Genomic DNA, 20,945 nt, shown 5'->3' with positions numbered 1-20,945 from the left:
GACCTGAGGCCTTGGGGAAGGCTTCCAAATTTGAGTGATGGAGTTAAAAATTCATGGGTATGTAGTTAAACAGAAGTGTGTAATTTCACATGGTGAAGGGTTTTAAATTTGAAGGGTTTATAATATAGGTATGAGACAAGATGAAGAATTTTAGGTGTTGTCTCTTTGTCTTCTTCCTTCTTCATAATTTCAGGTAGTATTTTCTGGTTGGATAGTGCTGCACTGCAGGTCACAAGAGTTTGGTTATTGGGTCGAAAGTGTAAATAATATAGGTGTTAGTTCTGTATTGGGCTGTTCAGCTTTGAAAACCCCTGTAACTAGCTAGATTCAGGGCCTCAATTTTGCTCACTTTTAGTTGGTAGCTAAAAGCGTTGCAGAACTCTCTTACTTAAATCTTACTTTAAGTTAAAGATTTAATAAGCAACCAAACCTGAACATGAGAAAATTTGTCTCCTTCGTGTTTTTAATCCTGACTCTGAGCAAAGACAGAAGAAAATAAAGACAAGGCACTAGTTAAGTGGTGCAGTTACCACAATCACAGGGCCCAGGGAGGCGGTGGGGACCCTGTCCCTGGAGGAAAGCAAAGGCTGGACATGGAATTCAGTGCCACGGGCTGGTGACTAGGTGCGCTGTCCTGTCACAGGCTGGCCTCGGTGACCTCAGAGGTATTTCCCAACCCCATCGATTCTGTCAAATCAACAATTTGGCTCCCAGGGCAGCCTGACCCGCCCGGGCTGAGGTGGGAGCGAGGATCACCCGAAGCGCCCCGGCCCAGGAGAAACCGGGAAGATGATCCCAGCCCTGGATCCCGAGGAGGAGCCGGGAGGAGGGACCGGGAGGAGGATCCCAGAGGTGGATCCCGAGGAGGAGTCAGGAGGAGGATCCTGAGGAGGAAGCGTGAGGCGGGCGCGGGCGCTGCGGGCGGCAAGATCGTCATGGAGGCGTTTGCGGTGAGGGACTGGGGCTGTGGTAAGGGACTGGGCCGTGCCTTCACGGGTCGCCGTGCCCTCACGGGCCGCCGTGCCCTTCTCCTTCTCTTCACAGGGAGCGCCTATGGCCATCGCCGTGGCCGTGGTCGCGGCGTCCGCCCTGCTGCTGCTGCTGCTGCGAGGGCCGGCCCGGAGGCCGAGCGGCCTCGTCACCCTGCAGGACCCGCTGGCCAAGTACCCGCTGCGGCTGCTGGACAAGGAGGTGCCCGGGGCTCTGGGGACTTAGGGCTTCGGGGAGGCCGCTGGCCTGCGGGGCTCTTGGCAGTGGGATCGAAACCCCAGAGGCCTCCAAGGATGGCTGTCACCCCGCAGCCACCCCGTGATGCTCCCGGGGTAGAGCAGGGTGTGTGAAAGCGTTTGTGCGAACTGTCGTTTCCTGATGTTTCGCGTGCTGAAGTGCTGCTGGCCGTGTTTCTCCCACGGTTCCTGCCCTGGGTGCACCCTGGGTGAGAAGCAAGCGCTGGGCTTCTGCACGCCTTGTGTTCCCTGATCTTTGGCCACAACAATGTGCTCTTCTGGCCCTGCGCACACAATTTCCTGATTTTATCTTTTAAAGATGCTGCAGGGGTTGTGCAGGCAAGCACAGGACACTCCTTGTGAAAGTAAAGAGGAGAAAACTGCTTTCTGAAACTCCTGGTTGTTTCAACTTAATTTTTCAAAGCCTTTTCTGTGTCCTTTCCCAGAATTTGTCTTGCATGCTAACAAAGAGCAGGCTTGCTAAAGCATATTGTGTTGAATAAAGTTTGAAATTCAAAGTAGTGGTGATGCTGACCTTGTTCTAACTTTGTTTTTTTTAGGAAATCAGTCACGATACAAAGAAATTTAGATTCGGGCTACCCTCAACAAATCATGTATTAGGATTACCTGTAGGTAAGTGCTGTAAACACTTAATTACTTATATTTCTGGTTTCTCATAGTTCTTGGACTTCTGACTGTGAATTGAAGGCTCAGAAAAGCAAGGAATTAAAAGCTGCATCTGAATGCTGCTGTCTTGGAGAGAACTATCAGGTTTCCCAGAGGGCTGTATTTCTGATCTTTTGTGCGTGCTTTGCACGGTTGCATGGTGTAGGTTAGGAAAGGAGCAGTGAAACTGGACTGAGCCTGATGGAATTTGTCTCCAGTTGGGATATAAGCAAGAGTGGTGTCTGTCAAAGCTTTTTCATATTTCTTACTTGCATTCTACTTCCATCTGGTCCACTCAGTCTATTGGCAGTTGCCCTCCTGATTTTGGCAAGTTCAGTCACACTTGTAGTGGATAAAGGAGACAACTCTGCTGCCTGGGAAGATGCTGAAATATTCAGACCCTTTTCTGTGCATGCACTTACCTTTGAGTTACACGCATTTCCATGCAACTTTTTCTGGAGTTCTGTAGCATGAATTTCAGCCCAGGATTGGCCTTATTTCCTGTACTCTGGAATGCTGATAGCACTGAACCTTGGACCTTGAATCAGTGATAATCTGTGCAGGGGAAAGCCTCTGTGTCTGATCTGCAGATGTGGCTCTGTTTGTTCTTCACTGTTTGGCAGCTCCCTGTGCTGTATGCCAGATGTCAGGGACACCCCATTCCATGCTGTGGGCATGTCCTTGCACTCTGCTTGTCTCTCTCCAAACTCTTTTCTGGCTTGTGTGGGGAAGAGCAGTGGAATTAGCTAGACAAATGGTAAACCAACTGAGATGTGCTCTGCAATGCTTGTGTTTATCCATATTCATTCTTAAGAATTTAGGAACAAGATCCTTAAACTATATTACCTCCTGGGAAATTCCTGCTGTGTGCTGAAAAAAGAGAAGAAACTGAATGTTTCATAGAACATTTATATGGCAAGGATTTTCTCTGTCATTGCATGTGTAGCAGGTTACAATACCTGCCTTTCCCTCTTGTCCTCCAGGGATGAAAAACATAATCAGATTGAAATCAGAAAAACATAATTCTTTCTCCCCAGGCCAGCATGTTTACCTTTCTGCAAAAATTGATGGGAGTCTGGTGATTCGAGCCTATACCCCCATTTCCAGTGATGAGACAAAAGGATATGTTGATTTAATTATAAAGGTAAATTTTGTCTTCCTTTAATATAGATAGGTTGCTAACTGGAAGGAGGGCAACTATTTAATTTTAATGAGATGGTTTGCTTTGATCTAGTCATCAAATTTCATCGTCTTTCATTCAAATGTCATTAAATTTCATTTTCTTCGGATCTCATCTTTTTCAAACAGGGTGACTACATGGCAAACAACTCATTCCACATTGCCCTTGAATAGTAAGTTGTATCCTGTGCATCTGCTGTGTGGCACTGAGGGATGGCAGAGGAGGAGTAGAGGGAGGAGAGAACCACCTCCCTGGCCATATTTCAGGAATTTCCCTAGTATCTTTTATTTGGCAGTGCATGAATACTGATCTCTCTCCCTCTAGATGCCTATGGTGCTGCTAATGCTTCCTGCCAAGACCTCTAAGCAGAAAACAAGTCAAACAAGGGAAATCCTTTAAGCTAGGGGATCCTAGGACTTCTGGATCTCCTAATCCTTTTCTGTGATAGAGTTTGTCCTTAGGCATAAGTCTAGACTTTTTTATTATTATTTTTTTTTTTGCATGCTCTGTTCGTGTTGCAAGGGTGGTGAATGGTAATGAACTGCTTAATCCTTCTTACGTACCTTGAAAGCTGAAAAAGCTGTTGTGTGGCTGAGTGGGAAAGTTTTAGAAGGAAAACATGCAGCAATGCTTCCTTTTTTAGAAGGAGCGGCTACAGAAATGGGATGACATACATAAAGCGATAGTGAAGTAAGGGCAGCAGCACATAATCTGCCTTCCACCCATCCCTGTTTTCCTGGCTGTTTGCAGGGAGCACAGGAACATGTGTCCAACAGCACATTTTATTGATTTTGTCTGCTTCCTGTTGCAAGACTCAAGAGATAATTGAGAACAAAGAATTGCCTCGATTCGGTGCTGAATGTCAGGCCTTCAGGACTGTGTTCCACAGTTTGTGATACTGTCTGCAGGAAAGTTAGTGGTTCATAATGTGTAAATGATTGTTCTTACAGGTCTACCACAAAAATGTGAACCCCAAGTTTCCAGAGGGTGGGAAGATGTCCCAGTATCTAGATAACATGAAGATTGGAGATACCATTGATTTCAGAGGGCCGAATGGACTGCTGGTCTATAAGGGGACAGGTACTGTGACACAGGTGGGAGAGCAAAAGGGAGGTACTGGTTATTTTCAGAGGTGCTTTATAAAACTTGACAGCTGTAGAGAATCTTTTTTTTTTTTAATGATAAATAGGAAAAAAAGCACCTTTTCTAGACTTGACCATGAGCCTATCAGAGTTGATATGATGGGAAAGAGTACTTTGTGTAAGGAATAAATGATGAATGTCTCACTCCTGGGACTATAAATCTGAAAAAAAATGCTATTGCACTGTATGACTGAGAAGTCTGTACTGGAAATAAAATACCTCAGCTATACATATGGAGGGAGGTGCTCCAGATGCTTCTTAAGCAAGGGAGATTGTGGCTTAAAATGCCATCTGAGAATCTCAGTGCTGTTACTGAATTACCAGCTGAGAGCCAGCTCCCTTTCATAATCAAACAGGTCTGGGTTGACTGTGAGGAAATAAGCTCAGAGAAGTAATCCTCAGAGGCAAACACGGCCTGATGGGACATGGCTCTGGCACCCCATTTCCTCTGGCTCCTGCTGACCTGGAAAGCCACAGGAAAACGCACTCCCCCGACCTCGCGTCCCTGGATACCAGCAGAGCTGCAGTTTCACCCAGATCCCATATTCCCATGGCACTTCATCCCAGCAGGGATGAAAAGGTGAACCCTGCGCAGGCAGGACCAGGAGCCCTCCAGTGCAGACCCCTGGTGCTGAAACCTCTTGGCTCTGGCTCCTCAAACACCACAGCTTTTGGCAAAGATGGGAGGAGTAGAACCATTTCTCTGGTCTTGGAAGAGAAGAAGAAGAAAAGAAAATGAAGTCCCCTGCAGAAGTCAAAGGATCCCAGCTTTCACACTTCTGCTCTGGATTGCTCACTGTGGGGCTTGATCCAAGACAGGTGACACCAATTCAAATATAAAAGTGCCCTTCTCCAGCATTTTTGTTCCTAACCCTTTCAGACAGTAAAGGGATGCTCGATTTTCTTATTGCATTCTTTGCTCCATTTTAACAGAACCATTTTCATGCCAGACCCCACTTGTCAGTTACTCAATCCTCCTTTACCCCTGGACTTTGCATAAAGGGACACCCGGGGTGTCCCTTTTTTCACACAAGAAATCCCAAAGGGAAACCCCTCCAAAACCTGACAGAGAAAGGTTTCAAGGCACTCCAGAACACAGACACAGCTGTTCAGGCCTTCTCAGGCCACACCAATCCGGTCCCATCCACCTGAGCTCTGCAGGTGAGCTGTGCAAAGGCTCCCCTTCCTCCCAGGCAATCACTGTCTAAGGATGTCCACAGATGTCCCTCCTGGGCAGCACCTGGAAACAACGTGGGAAAGGCAAAATGAGAATGTTTTCTGTCAGAAAATGAGGAACAAGAATAATCATCATCATCAGAACTTCTGGACAAATTTAGCAACATCACTTTCATATGGTAAATACATGCCATGCCCATCCTTCCAGCCCAGGTGAAAACAGGAAGGAGAACGACAGGAAAAGCACAGTCCCTACTTTGGATGTCTTTCCTAAAGACTCTCTGCACTGTATGCTCTTTGTGTTCATTAAATGAATGGATTGCTGCCAAAAAAAATCTCAGCCCATATTTTCTCAGCCACAGGCAGGACAGGGTGGGCTGCAGCTGCAGAGCCAGGGAGATGCAGGACCTTGGCACGCCAGGGATAAGGGCAGGGGAAGCAGGGGAGGTGCAGGGGAGAGCTGCACAAGTCAAGGAACAGGCATTTTCTTGTCTACATTCATCAGGGCTGGGAACGTGGAAAACACGTGGTGCTGCATGCATCCAGGACACAGTGCCCACGGTTTGGTTGTTTTCCCTCTGCTCTCATAAGCCCTGCCTTCAGCCCCTCTCCAGGGGAGCAGAGAATTCCTCCAGGCTAAGGGTGAGTCCGGGACCACACCCCAGGGATGGGTCCGGTAAAGCAGGGGAGTTGTTTATGGGAACTGACCGCAAAAATCAAACCCAACAAACACTGAAATGGGCTCTGTGGAGCAGCAGCACCAAGTGTTGGCAGCAGGCAGAGGCATGAGGTGCATGCAGGACCAACAAGTACCACCTCATCTGGTTCTTCTGCTTACGTGTATTGCAGTCGTGAATCACTTCACACCTGCTCTTCTGAAAAGGCCATTCATTTTCACAGGCATAAACCTGCCCTCCAAAATGACATCTGCAAAGTGGGCACTTGACTTTGGCTTCCTGTACCAAAGGTGCAACCTTACAGAGCCAACCTGCCTGTGGCCCGGCCAGGGATTTTACACACAAAAATTCCAGATGGTCGAGGATTTCTCCCAGACCAAAGCTGCCCCTTTCTCCAAACCTGGCTGCCATCCGAGTGACAAACGTGCCCTCCAAAATGACATCTGAAAAGTGGGCACTTGACTTGGTCTTGCTGTGCCAAAGTGTCACCTTTCAAAGCCAACTTACCTAACTTCCCTGCGGCCGGTCCTGGACTTTCACCTACAAAAATTCCAGATGGTTGAGGATTTCTCCCAGAACAAGGCTGCCCCTTCCTCCAAACCTGGCTGCCATCGGAGGGCCAAAAGTGCCCTCCAAAAAGACATCTGCAAACTGGGCACTTGACTTTGGCTTACTAGGCAAAAGTGCCACCTATGAGACCCAACTTGCCTGTGTCCTGTCTGGGGATTATACACACAAAAATTCCAGATGGTTGAGGATTTCTCCCAGACCAAAGCTGCCCTTTCCTGCAAAAATGGCTGCCATCCAAGTGCCAAATGTGCCCTCCAAAATGACATCTGCCATGTTGGCTCTGGACTTTGCCTTCCTGTGCAAAAGTGCCATCTTTCAAAGCAAACTTACCTAACTTCCCTGCGGCCGGTCCTGGACTTTTGCCTACAAAAATTCCAGATGGTTGAGGATTTCTCCCAGACAAAGGCTTCCCCTTCCTCCAAACCTGGCTGCCATCCGAGTGCCAAACGTGCCCTACAAAATGACATCTGGAAAGTGGGCACTTGACTTTGCCTTCCTGGCCAAAGTGTCACCTTTCGAAGCCAACTTGCCTGTGTCCTGACCGGGGATTTTACACACAGAAATTCCAGATGGTCGAGGATTTCTCCCAGACCAAAGCTGCCCCTTCCTCCAAACCTGGCTGCAATCTGAGTGCCAAACATGCCCTCCAAAATGACATCTGCAAAGGGGGCTCTGGACTTTGGGTTCCTGGGCAAACGTGCTACATATTTGAGCCAACTTGTCTACGACCTGTCCGGGGATTTTACAGAAAAGTATTCCAGATGGTCGAGGATTTCTCCCAGACCAAGGCTTCCCCTTCCTCCAAACCTGGCTGCCATCCGAGTGCCAAAAATGCCCTCCAAAATGACATCTGGAAAGTGGGCACTTGACTTTGGCTTCCTGGGCAAAATTGCCACATTTCAGAGCCAACTTGTCTGTGCCTGTCCAGGGATTTTACATACAAAAATTCCAGATGGTGAAGGATTTCTCCCAGACCAAGGCTGCCCCCCCCTCGAAACCTGGCTGCCAACTGAGTGCCAAACATGCCCTCCAAAATGACACGTGCAAAGTAGGCTCTGCACTTTGGCTTCCTGGGCAAACGTGCTACATATTTGAGCCAACTTGTGTGTGCCGTGTCTAGGGATTTATCCTAAAAGTATTCCAGATGGTCGAGTATTTCTCCCATACCAAGGTTGCCCCTTCCTCCAAACCTGGCTGCCATCCGAGTGCCAAACGTGCCCTACAAAATGACATCTGGAAAGTGGGCACTTGACTTTGCCTTCCTGGCCAAAGTGTCACCTTTCGAAGCCAACTTGCCTGTGTCCTGACCGGGGATTTTACACACAGAAATTCCAGATGGTCGAGGATTTCTCCCAGACCAAAGCTGCCCCTTCCTCCAAACCTGGCTGCAATCTGAGTGCCAAACATGCCCTCCAAAATGACATCTGCAAAGGGGGCTCTGGACTTTGGGTTCCTGGGCAAACGTGCTACATATTTGAGCCAACTTGTCTACGACCTGTCCGGGGATTTTACAGAAAAGTATTCCAGATGGTCGAGGATTTCTCCCAGACCAAAGCTGCCCTTTCCTACATACTTGGCTACCATCCAAGTGCCAAATGTGCCCTTCAAAATGACATCTGCCAAGTGGGCACTTGACTTTGCCTTACTATGCAGCAGGGCCACGTATCAGAGGCAATTTACCTAACTTGCCTGCGGCCCTACCTTGGATTTTGCCTACAAAAGTTCCAGATGGTCAAGGATTCCTCCCAGACCAAAGCTGCCCCTTCCTCCAAAACTGGCTGCCATCCAAGTGCCAAACGTGCCCTCCAAAATGACATCTGCCATGTTGGCTCTGGACTTTGCCTTCCTGTGCAAAAGTGCCATCTTTCAAAGCCAACTTACCTAACTTCCTGCGGCCCTTCCTCGGATTTTGCCTACAAATATTCCAGATGGTTGAGGATTCCTCCCAGACCAAAGCTGCCCCTTCCTCCAAACCTGGCTGCCATCCAAGTGCCAAAAGTGCCCTCCAAAATGACATTTGCAAAGTGGGCACTTGACTTTGCCTTCCTGGGTGAAAATGCCACCTATGAGACCCAACTTGCCTGTGCTCTGTCCATTGGTTTTATCTACATAAAATCCAGATGGTCAAGGAATTCTCCCAGACCAAAGCTGCCCCTTCCTTCAAATGTGGCTGCCATCCGAGTGCCAAACATGCCCTCCAAAATGACATCTGCCATATTGGCTCTGGACTTTGCCTTCCTGTGCAAAAGTGCCATCTTTCAAAGCCATCTTGCCTGTGGGCTGTCCGGGGATTTTACATACAAAAATTCCAGATGGTTGAGGATTTCTCCCAGACCAAGGCTTCCCCTTCCTCCAAACCTGACTGCCATTTGAGTGCCAAACGAGCCCTCCAAAATGACATCTGGAAAGTGGGCACTTGACTTTGCTTTCCTGTGCAAAAGTGCCACCTTTCAGAGCCAACTAGCTTGTGGCCCTTCCAGAGATTTTAGCTACAAAAATTCCAGATGGTTGAAGATATCTCCCAGACCAAGGCTGTCACTTCCTCCAAACCTGGATGCCAACCTAGTGACAAATGTGCCATCCAAAATGACATCTGCAATGTGGGCTCTGGACAAATGATTCATGGTGACATCAAGTGGCCTAAAAGGGCATGGGATGCATTGTGAACACCACAGAGGTTAAGAGAAGCAAGGAACCATTGTGACCCAGTGGAGGCTATCAATCTAATGATCCATTGTGAAACCAATGGGCCTAAAAGGGCCCGGGATGAATTGTGACACCATGGGGCCCAATAGAAACAAGGAAATATTATGACACCATGGAGGCCAAGAATCAAATGATTTATTATGACATCAAGTGGCCTAAATGGGCATGGGATGCATTGTGACACTACAGAGGTTAAGAGAAACAAGAAAGCACTGTGACCCAATGCAGGCTAACAATCTAATGTTCCCTTGTGACACCAGGGGACCCAAAAGGGCCAGGGATGAATTGTGAAAGCATGGGACTCCATAGAAGCAAAGAACTATTATGACACCATGGAGTCCAACAATCAAATGATTCATTATGACACCAAGTGGCCTAAAAGGGCATGGGATGCATTGTGACACCACAGGGGCTAAGAGAAGCAAGGAACCATTGTGACCCAATGCAGGCTGATAATCTAAGGATACCTTGTGACACCAGGGATCGTAAACGGGCCAGGGATGAATTGTGAAAGCATGGGGCCCAATAGAAGCAAGGATCTATTATGCCACCATGGAGGCCAAGAATCAAATGATTCATTGTGACATGAAGTGGCCTAAAAGCACATGGGATACGTTGTTACGCCACAGGGGCCAAGAGAAGCAAGGAACCATTGTGACCCAATGCAGGCTAACAATCTAATGATCCCTTGTGACACCAGGGGTTGTAAAAGGGCCAGGGATGAATTGTGAAAGCATGGGGCACAATAAATCATGGAAACATTATGACACCAAGGAGGCCTAGAATCAAATGATTCATTGTAACACCAAGTGGCCTAAAAGGGCATGGATGCATTGTGACACCACAGGGGCTAAGGGAAGCAAGGATACATTGTGAACCAATGGAGGCTAATAATCTGATGGTCCATTGTTTCACCAATGGGCCTAAAATGGCCAGGAATGAATTGTGACACCATGGGGCCCAATAGAATCAATGAACTATTATACCACCATGGAGGCCAAGAATCAAATAATTCATTGTGACATGAAGTGGACTAAATGGACATGGGATGCATTGTGACACCACAGAGGTTAAGAGAAGCAAGGAACCATTGTGACCCAATGGAGGCTAACAATCTAATGATCCCTTGTGACACCAGGGGTTGTAATAGGGCCAGGGATTAATTGTGAAAGCATGTGGCTCTTGGGGGTTGGTTTCTTTCCCTTTTCCCTCTGTGGAATTTTCCCCATTGTCATGCTAAGATACCTGTTGACTGGGCCCTGGTGACAAGGGGGGGGGACGGGAGGGAAGAAGCAAGCCCCGCGAGATTCAAACAGCCAGAAGAGGAAGCGAAAGGCTGGGCCTTGGCCCATTTCCCCCGCGGAGTTCGGACGAGAAGGACGATCGCCGCCTCTCCTCCATCCCAGCGTCGGGAAACCACCATCGGACCCTGCCCGGCTGTCTTCTCGCTGTGAACTACCACCATCCAGCACTCTGCTGATCACCGGGACCCACACCGTGAGCGGAGAGCTCTCTCTCCATCTCTCTCTCTCCCTGGGACAGCTCTGCCATCACCCCCAGCCCTCCTGCGGCTCTGCAGGACCCGCCCGCCCCCAGCACCGGGAACTGCAGCTCAGGGAAAAGGTGCCTGCAGCCAAAAAACACTGGGACTGAGTTACTGTTCTGGTTGTGGGTAATTTCATAGCTGTTGTTGTTCTTGTTTGTCTTGTTAGATATACTAGTAAAGAACTGTTATTCCTACCCCCATATCTTTGCCTGAGAGTTCTCTTAATTCCAAAATTATAATAATCGGAAGAATCACATTTTCTTTCAGTCCAAAGGGAAGCTTCTGCTTTCCTTGGCAAACACCTGTCCTTCAAACCAAGACAGATTTTGGCCACCCAACGTGGGGCCCGAGGGCATTGAGAGAAAAGGGTGAAAAAGGAATAACAGTTCTTGAGTTACCTCAGTTTTGTGTTAGGTGGCATCATGTTGTCCAGCTTACCGTGGTTTGGGCTCCATGTGGCCACAGCTCTATCTCTCCCATTTGCAATCCCTTACTTGAACATGGGTCCTATAACTCAGGCTGCTGTAACTATTATCCAGTTCCTTTTGTGGGCTGATAACGTGAGAAATTCATGGATTTTTAACTTCCTCTGGAAGGTGGGCACATGGATTCAGAGCTATCACACTCTAACTGTATGTTTTTGGGGCTACTTTAATAATGGTACATACTGTGAGGATATGACACCAGGGAAAATTTTGTCCCAACCCCTTACACAGTTTTTTGGGTCTGCTCCACCAGCTTTTGAGGGGTTCAAATCTCTTCTAAGCAGTAATGATATCATACAGTGGCTGACATTGCTAATAGGCCTTGTAAACCTATTCTATTTAACATTCCGAGATGAGGGGAGATTGACTTGGATGACAACCCTGATACGTCCCCCAAGGAATAGGGATCCTGCCCCAGAGCCTGGCCCTGCCCCAGAGCCTGGCTCTGCCCCAGAGACTAAGGACTCTGCCCCAGAGCCTGCCCCTGACCCTGCCCCTGCCCCAGAGCCTAAGGATTCTGTCCCAGAGACTAAGGATTCTGTCCCAGAGCCTGCCCCTGCCCCAGAGACTAAGGATTCTGCCCCAGAGACTAAGGATTCTGCCCCAGAGGTTAAGGATGTTGCCCCTGAGCCTGATTCTGCCCCAGAGCTCACCTCAGAAAGGAACCATCCAGAGTGGGTGGGGTTTCTAGTGAAGGAGATGGGCCAAATGCTGAAGGAGTACCTTTCCCCAGCTCTTGAGAAACTCTCCCTCTGCCTTAAAGAGGGAGAACCTGATGGTGCAGCAGTGGAACCCACAAATGTTACATCTCTCCAGGCTCCAGCTGAACTGCAAGGGCACTCACAGCCAGCAGCAGTTGCCCCCGTGGAAACTAGAAAGTCTAAGGTGAAAACAAAGCACCTAGATAATAAGGATCAGAAAGCAGGGCCCTCACAACCAGCAGGGGAGCCAGAGGTTGAGATCGTCACAGAGTCCCTGTCATACGAGAGTCTCCGTAATCTGCGTAAAGATGTTGTACGAAGGGGCCGTGAGGCTTTTACAACGTGGTTACTGCGGGTCTGGGACCTTATGGGTACAGGTGTGCAGCTGGATGGTACTGAGGCAAGGAATTTGGGACCCCTAACCCAGGACTCAGGTGTGGATCACATATTCGTAAGGGAACGAGGCCCCCTTTCCCTCTGGGAGCGGCTTTTAATGAGTGTAAGAGAGAGGTTTGTCCATAGAGAGAGAATGCAGGAGCACCACCATAGAATGCGCTGGAAGACCGCTGAGGAGGGGATCCAACAGCTGAGAGAAGTAGCAATACTGGAGGTACTCTTTGGGAGGGGTGGACAACATGACAATGACCCCGACAAGGTCAGGTGCCCAGGGCAGGTGTTGTGGAATCTCGCACACCTGGGGCCATCTCAATACACCACATTCATTGCAGCCATTAATGCTGACACCAACCACTAGACAGTGGGTTCTGTTGCCAATAGGCTCAGGAATTTTGAGAGTATAATGAACGGCCCAATGCAGGCTCAGGTCTCTGCTGTGATTAGGGAACACAAAGAGGAGATGAGAGAGATGAGGGAGGAGATGAAGAAGGTCAGTACAGCACCAGTGCGAGTCACAGATGCCAGAGTTAGAGCCCAACGCCCCCCAGCTAGGGATAGAGGAAACACCCCACGAGCTGACCTGTGGTTCTTTCTGCGTGACCATGGGGAAGACATGAGGAGGTGGGATGGGAAACCCACTTCTGCCCTGGCAGCGCGGGTGCGTCAACTCAAGGAGGGAAACACTAACCAAAGGAGCTCCACTAAAGTGAAGGTAGCCTCAACTTCCCATAACCAAGATGCAGGGTATTACAAAAGGGAGGATAATTTGTCAGATCCCCTTGAGGGAACCTCCAACATGTATACCCAGGAAGGAAATTATAACCAGTGCTAGAGGGGCCCTGCCTCTAGCCAGGGAGAGGCACAGGAAAACCGGGTCTTTTGGACGGTGTGGATCCAATGGCCTGGCACATCAGAGCCACAAAAACATAGGGCATTAGTTGACACTGGTTCACAGTGCACCCTAATACCATCAGAACATGTTGGGGAAGAGCCTGTTTCTATTGCTGGGGTGACAGGGGGATCACAGGAATTGACTTTGCTGGAGGCTGAGGTGAGCCTGACTGGGAAGGAGTGGCAGGAGCATCCAATTGTGACTGGCCCAGAGGCACCGTGTATTCTAGGCATAGACTTCCTGAGGAATGGCTATTACAAAGACCCAAAGGGACTCAGGTGGGCTTTTGGAATAGCTGCTGTAGAGGCAGAAAACATTAAGCAATTGAACACCTTGCTTGGACTGTCGGAGAACCCATCTGTAGTAGGACTCTTGAAGGCGAAGGAGCAGCAAGTGCCAATTGCCACCTCCACAGTGCACCACCGGCAGTACAGGACAAATCGAGATGCCGTGATCCCCATCCACAAGATGATCTGTGAGCTGGAGGGCCAAGGAGTGGTCAGCAAAACCCACTCACCCTTCAACAGCCCCATCTGGCCTGTGCGCAAGTCTGATGGAGAATGGAGATTGACTGTGGACTATCGTGCATTGAATGAAGTGACTCCACCGCTGAGCGCTGCCGTGCCGGACATGCTGGAACTCCAGTATGAGCTGGAGTCCAAGGCAGCAAAGTGGTACGCCACCATTGACATTGCCAATGCATTTTTCTCCATCCCTCTGGCAGCAGAGTGCAGGCCTCAGTTTGCTTTCACCTGGAGGGGCGTGCAGTACACCTGGAACCGACTGCCCCAGGGGTGGAAACACAGCCCCACCATCTGCCATGGACTGATCCAGGCTGCACTGGAAAAGGGTGAAGCTCCAGAACATCTGCAATACATTGATGACATCATTGTGTGGGGGAACACGGCAATGGAAGTATTTGAGAAAGGAGAGAAGATCATCCAGATTCTGCTGGGAGCCGGTTTTGCCATCAAGAGGAGCAAAGTCAAAGGTCCTGCCCGAGAGATCCAGTTCCTGGGAGTAAAGTGGCAAGACGGGCGGTGCCAAATCCCCACTGAGGTCATCAATAAGATCACCGCGATGTCTCCACCAACCAACAAGAAGGAAACACAAGCTTTCCTAGGTGCCATAGGCTTTTGGAGAATGCACATTCCTGAGTACAGCCAGATCGTGAGCCCTCTCTACCTGGTCACCCGGAAGAAGAACGAATTCCACTGGGGCCCTGAGCAGCAGCAAGCCTTTGCCCAGATCAAGCAGGAGATCGCTCATGCTGTAGCCCTCGGCCCAGTCAGGACAGGACCAGAGGTGAAGAATGTGCTCTACTCTGCAGCCGGGAACAAGGGCTTGTCCTGGAGCCTTTGGCAGAAGGTACCTGGTGAGACCCGAGGCCGACCTCTGGGATTCTGGAGTCGAAGTTACAGAGGGTCTGAAGCCAACTACACCCCAACAGAGAAAGAGATCTTGGCCGCTTATGAAGGAGTTCAAGCTGCCTCAGAAGTGATTGGCACAGAAGCACAGCTCCTCCTGGCACCCCGACGACCAGTGCTGGGGTGGATGTTTAAAGGGAAGGTCCCCTCTACCCACCATGCCACCGATGCCACATGGAGCAAGTGGATTGCCCTCAGCACACAGCGCGCCCGTATCGGAAACCCAAATCGCCCTGGGATTTTGGAAATAATTACAAACTGGCCAGAAGGTGAAAATTTTGGTCTTGCCGATGAAGAGGAGCAAGAACAAGTGCCCCGGGCTGATGAAGCCCCGCCATACAACCAACTGCCAGCAGATGAAACTTGCTACGGTCTTTTCACTGACGGTTCCTGTCGCATCGTGGGGATGAACCGGAAGTGGAAAGCAGCCGTATGGAGCCCCACACGACAGGTTACACAAGCTACTGAAGGAGAAGGTGGATCAAGTCAACTTGCTGAACTCAAAGCCGTTCAGCTGGCCCTGGACATTGCTGAAAGAGAAAAGTGGCCAAAGCTCTACCTTTACACTGATTCATGGATGGTAGCCAATGCTCTGTGGGGCTGGCTGGAAAGATGGAAAAAAGCTAACTGGCAACGTAGGGGAAAACCAATCTGGGCTGCTGATGAGTGGAAAGACATTGCCAGTCGGGTAGAGAAGCTACCCGTAAAGGTCCGTCATGTAGATGCCCATGTCCCCAAGAGTTGGGCTAATGAGGAGCACCAACACAATGAGCAAGTAGATCAGGCTGCAAGGATAGAGGTGTCACAGATAGACTTAGACTGGCAACACAAGGGAGAGTTGTTCCTGGCTCGATGGGCCCACGATGCCTCAGGTCACCAAGGCAGAGATGCTACCTATAAGTGGGCACAAGACCGAGGGGTGGATCTCACCATGGACAGCATTTCCCAGGTTGTCCATGACTGTGAGACGTGTGCTGCCATCAAGCAAGCCAAGCGAGTGAAGCCCCTCTGGTATGGGGGGCGGTGGTCCAAATATAAGTATGGGGAGGCCTGGCAGATTGACTACATCACACTGCCTCAGACACACCAAGGCAAGCACTATGTGCTGACCATGGTGGAAGCCACCACTGGATGGTTGGAGACCTACCCTGTGCCTCATGCCACTGCCCGCAACACCGTCCTGGGCCTGGAAAAACAAGTCCTTTGGAGACATGGTACCCCTGAGAGAATTGAGTCAGACAATGGGACTCATTTCAACAACAGCCTCATAAGCACCTGGGCCAGAGAACACGGCATCCAGTGGGTGTACCACGTTCCTTATCACGCACCAGCGGCTGGGAAAGTGGAACGGTGCAATGGGTTGCTTAAAACCACCTTGAAGGCACTGGGTGGGGGGACTTTCAAAAACTGGGAGATTAATCTACCAAAGGCCACATGGTTAGTGAACACCTGAGGTTCCACTAATCTAGCAGGCCCTGCCCAGTCTGAGCCCTTGAGAACACCAGATGGGGACAAGGTTCCAGTGGTGCACATGAGAGGTATGCTAGGAAAAACTGTTTGGGTGAACCCTGCCTCCAGCAAAGACAATCCAATTCATGGGGTGGTTTTTGCTCAAGGGCCAGGGTGTACCTGGTGGATCATGCAAAGAGATGGAAAGACCAGATGCATACCCCAAGGAGACCTTGTTTTAGGGTGAACTACCTACAATACTGTGCCTGTATCTGTAACTGTATGGATGTCTATAATTTGAAGATTTTTAATTTGATTTGGCATGATGGTAGGGGAAAATTCGGGGTGGATAATGTTGGGGTTTGGTTTCTTTCCCTTTACCCTCTGTGGAATTTTCCCCATTGTCATGCTAAGATACCTGTTGACTGGGCCCTGGTGACAAGGGGGAGGGGACGGGAGGGAAGAAGCAAGCCCCACGAGATTCAAACAGCCAGAAGAGGAAGCGGAAGGCTGGGCCTCGGCCCATTTCCTCCGCGGAGTTCGGACGAGAAGGACGATCGCCGCCTTTCCTCCATCTCCGCCATCCCAGCGTCGGGAAACCACCATCGGACCCTGCCTGGCTGTCTTCTCTCTGTGAGCTACCACCATCCAGCACTCTGCTGAGCATCAGAACCAATACCGTGAGCGGAGAGCTCTCTCTCCATCTCTCTCTCCCCCTGGGACAGCTCTGCCATCACCCCCAGCCCTCCTGCAGCTCTGCGGGACCCGCCCGCCCCCAGCACCGGGAACTGCAGCTCAGGGAAAAGGTGCCTGCAGCCAAAAAACACTGGGACTGAGTTACTGCTCTGTTTGTGGGTAATTTCATAGCTGTTGTTGTTCTTGTTTGTCTTATTAGACATATTAGTAAAGAACTGTTATTCCTACCCCCATATCTTTACCTGAGAGCTCTCTTAATTCCAAAATTATAATAATCGGAAGAATCACAATTTTTTTTTTCAGTCCAAGGGGAAGCTTCTGCTTTCCTTGGCAAACACCTGTCTTTCAAACCAAGACAGTGGCCCAATAAAAACATGGAAAAATTATGACAACATAAAAGCCAAGAATCAAATGATTCATTGTAACACCAAGTGACCTAAAAGGGCATGGGATGCATTGTGACACCACAGAGGTTAAGAGAAGCAAGGATCCATTGTGACCCAATGGAGTCTGACAATCTAATGATCCCTTGTGGCACCAGGGGGCCTAAAAGGGCCAGGGATGGATTGTTACAGTGCGGGGACCAATAGAAGCAAGGATCTATTATGCCACCATGGAGGCCAAGAATCAAATGATTCATTGTGACATCAAGTGGCCTAAAAGGGCATGGGATGCATTGTGACACCACAGGGGTTAAGAGAAGCAAGGATGCATTGTGAGCCAATGGAGGCTAATAATCCCAGGATCCCTTTTGACAGCAGGGGGCGTAAAAGGGCCAGGGATGAATTGTGACAGCATGGGGCCCAATAGAAACAAGGAACCATTATGACACCATGGAGGCCATGAATCAAATGATTCATTGTGACATCAAGTGGCCGAAAAGGGCATGGGATGCATTGTGACAGCACAGGGGTTAAGAGAAGCAAGGATCCATTGTGACCCAATGCAGGCTAACAATCTAATGATCCCTTTTGACACCAATGGGACTGAAAGGGGCAGGGATTTATTGTGAAAGCATGGGGCCCAATTAAAACCTGGTACAATTACGCCACCATGGAGGCCAAGAATCAAATGATTCATTGTGACATCAAGTGGCCTAAAAGGGCATGGGATGCATTGTGACAGCACAGGGGTTAAGAGAAGCAAGATCCATTGTGACCCAATGGAGGCTAATAATCCCAGGATCCCATTTGACACCAGGGGGCGTAAAAGGGCCAGGGATGAATTGTGACAGCATGGGGCCCAATAGAAACAAGGAACCATTATGACACCATGGAGGCCAAGACTCAAATGATTCATTGTGACATCAAGTGGCCTAAAAGGGCATGGGATGCATTGTGACACCACAGAGGTTAAGAGAAGCAAGGAACCATTGTGACCCAATGGATGCTAACAATCTAATGATCCCTTGAGACACCAATGGGCCTAAAAGGGCCAGGGATGAATTGTTACAGCACGGGGACCAATAGAAGCAAGGATCTATTATGCCACCATGGAGGCCTAGAATCAAATAATTCATTGTGACATCATGTGGCCTAAAAGGGCATGGGATGCAGTGTGACACCACAGAGGTTAAGAGAAGCAAGGAACCATTGTGACCCAATGCAGGCTAACAATCTAATGATCCCTTGAGAAACCAGGGGGCCCAAAAGGGCCAGGGATGAATTGTGACAGCATGGGGCCCAATAGAAACAAGGAACCATTATGACACCATGGAGGCCAAGACTCAAATGATTCATTGTGACATCAAGTGGCCTAAAAGGGCATGGGATGCATTGTGACACCACAGAGGTTAAGAGAAGCAAGGAACCATTGTGACCCAATGCAGACTAACAATCTAATGATCCCTTGTGGCACCAGGGGGTATAAAAAGTGCCAGGGATGGATTGTTACAGCACGGGGACCAATAGAAGCAAGGATCTATTATGCCACCGTGGAGGCCAAGAATCAAATGATTCATTGTGACATCAAGTGGCCTAAAAGGGCATGGGATGCATTGTGACACCACAGAGGTTAAGAAAAGCAAGGAACCATTGTGACCCAATGCAGGCTAACAATCTAATGATCCCTTGTGACACCAATGGGCCTAAAAGGGGCAGGGATGAATTGTGAAAGCATGGGGCCCAAGTAAAACCCTCTACAATTCTGCCACCATGGAGGCCAAGAATCAAATGATTCATTGTGACATCAAGTGGCCTAAAAGGGCATGGGATGCATTGTGACACCACAGGGGTTAAGAGAAGCAAGGAACCATTGTGACCCAATGCAGGCTAACAATCTAAGAATCCCTTTTGACACCAGGGGGCGCAAAAGGACCACGGATGAACTCTGACAGCATGGGGACCTATAGAGGCAAGGAACCATTATGACACCATGAAGGCCAAAATCAAATGGTTCATTGTAAGACCAAGTGGCCTAAAAGGGCTTGGAATGCATCGTGACACCACAGAGGTTAAGAGAAGCAAGGAACCATTGTGACCCAATGCAGGCTAACAATCTAATGATCCCTTGTGACACCAATGGGCCTAAAAGGGCCAGGGATGAATGGTTACAGAACGGGGACCAATAGAAGCAAGGATCTATTATGCCACCATGGAGGCCAAGAATCAAATAATTCATTGTGACATCAAGTGGCCTAAAAGGGCATGGGATGCATTGTGACAGCACAGGGGTTAAGAGAAGCAAGGATCCATTGTGACCCAATGGAGGCTAACAATCTAATGACACCTTTTGACACCAATGGGCCTAAAAGGGGCAGGGATGTATTGTGAAAGCATGGGGCCCAATTAAAACCTGGTACAATTTCGCCACCATGGAGGCCAAGAATCAAATGATTCATTGTGACATCAAGTGGCCTAAAAGGGCATGGGATGCATTGTGACACAACAGGGGTTAAGAGAAGCAAGGAACCATTGTGACCCAATGCAGGCTAACAATCTAAGAATCCCTTTTGACACCAGGGGGCGCAAAAGGACCACGGATGAACTCTGACAGCATTGGGACCTATAAAAGCAAGGAATCATTATGACACCATGAAGGCCAAGAATCAAATGGTTCATTGTAAGACCAAGTGGCCTAAAAGGGCTTGGAATGCATTGTGACAGCACAGAAGTTAAGAGAAGCAAGGAACCATTGTGCCCCAATGCAGGCTAACAATCTAATGATCCCTTGTGGCACCAGGGGTTATAAAAAGGGCCAGGGATGGATTGTTACAGCACGGGGACCAATAGAAGCAAGGATCTATTATGCCACCGTGGAGGCCAAGAATCAAATGATTCATTGTGACATCAAGTGGCCTAAAAGGGCATGGGATGCATTGTGACACCACAGTGGTTAAGAGAAGCAAGGAACCATTGTGACCCAATGCAGGCTAACAATTGTCCTGGTTTACAATACAACATACATATTCTATTACCATCTGAGAAGTGTGATCATCCTTATCTCTGTGGGAAATGTCTTCTGTTGATGGGCCATCACTGATAAGGGTGATCATCCTTATCTCTGTGGGAAGTATCTTCTGTTAATGGGCCATTGAGTCCTACTATAGAACTGATAAGATTACTTCATCCCATTGGGAGATGCTCCAGCCAGGAGGATGAGCCAAGCCTTTCCTACCTAGATAAAAACTGAGGTTTAGAACGCCAAAGGCAGCCTTTCTCCACTGGATTCCAGAGGAAGAACCAGGTCCTTATCCACATCATCGCTGGACCCTTTGGAGGAAAACTGCACCAGCACCCTGACTGACAGGGTATCAGGTTGTATTCTGACTCTGTCAGTGGTTTTATTTTTATTATTGCATGTATTTTGGTTTTTTTTCTTCTTTTTTTTTTTTTCTCTTCCCTATTAAAAATTGTATTACTGACTTGAAGTCTCACTGGTTTTGCTTTCCAAACCAGTACATTTATTGGCGCCCAACGTGGGGCAAGAAGGTACTGAGAAAAAAGTCAGCATTACAATTTTGAATTTTGCCAGCCACCTATTCACCATGATTCTCAACATGCTTACGTGGG

General features: G+C 48.9%; 1 protein-coding gene across 1 annotated transcript; it reads left to right on the top strand.

Annotated features, from left to right (window-relative positions):
- The first annotated feature begins 935 nt into the window (after window positions 1-935).
- LOC134044935 (NADH-cytochrome b5 reductase 2-like) lies at window positions 936-5,704 on the top strand. Its single transcript, XM_062494459.1, has 6 exons — window positions 936-950; window positions 1,045-1,191; window positions 1,787-1,859; window positions 2,930-3,036; window positions 4,023-4,152; window positions 5,604-5,704. The coding sequence occupies exons 1-6, from the start codon at window positions 936-938 to the stop codon at window positions 5,702-5,704; spliced, it is 573 nt and encodes a 190-aa protein (XP_062350443.1).
- The last annotated feature ends 15,241 nt before the right edge of the window (window positions 5,705-20,945 follow it).

The sequence above is a fragment of the Cinclus cinclus genome, chromosome 6, assembly GCF_963662255.1.
Source record: "Cinclus cinclus chromosome 6, bCinCin1.1, whole genome shotgun sequence".
Taxonomy (NCBI): Eukaryota; Metazoa; Chordata; class Aves; order Passeriformes; family Cinclidae; genus Cinclus; species Cinclus cinclus.
This window is presented reverse-complemented; position numbering and strand designations above follow the sequence as displayed.

What these genes read in the sequence shown, in the direction of transcription:
- LOC134044935 (XM_062494459.1), top strand. An exon ending in TGCGGCTGCTGGACAAGGAG is followed by an intron (nt 1,192 to 1,786) that starts GTGCCCGGGGCT and finishes TGTTTTTTTTAG; the next exon opens with GAAATCAGTCACGATACAAA. An exon ending in ATGTTGATTTAATTATAAAG is followed by an intron (nt 3,037 to 4,022) that starts GTAAATTTTGTC and finishes TTGTTCTTACAG; the next exon opens with GTCTACCACAAAAATGTGAA.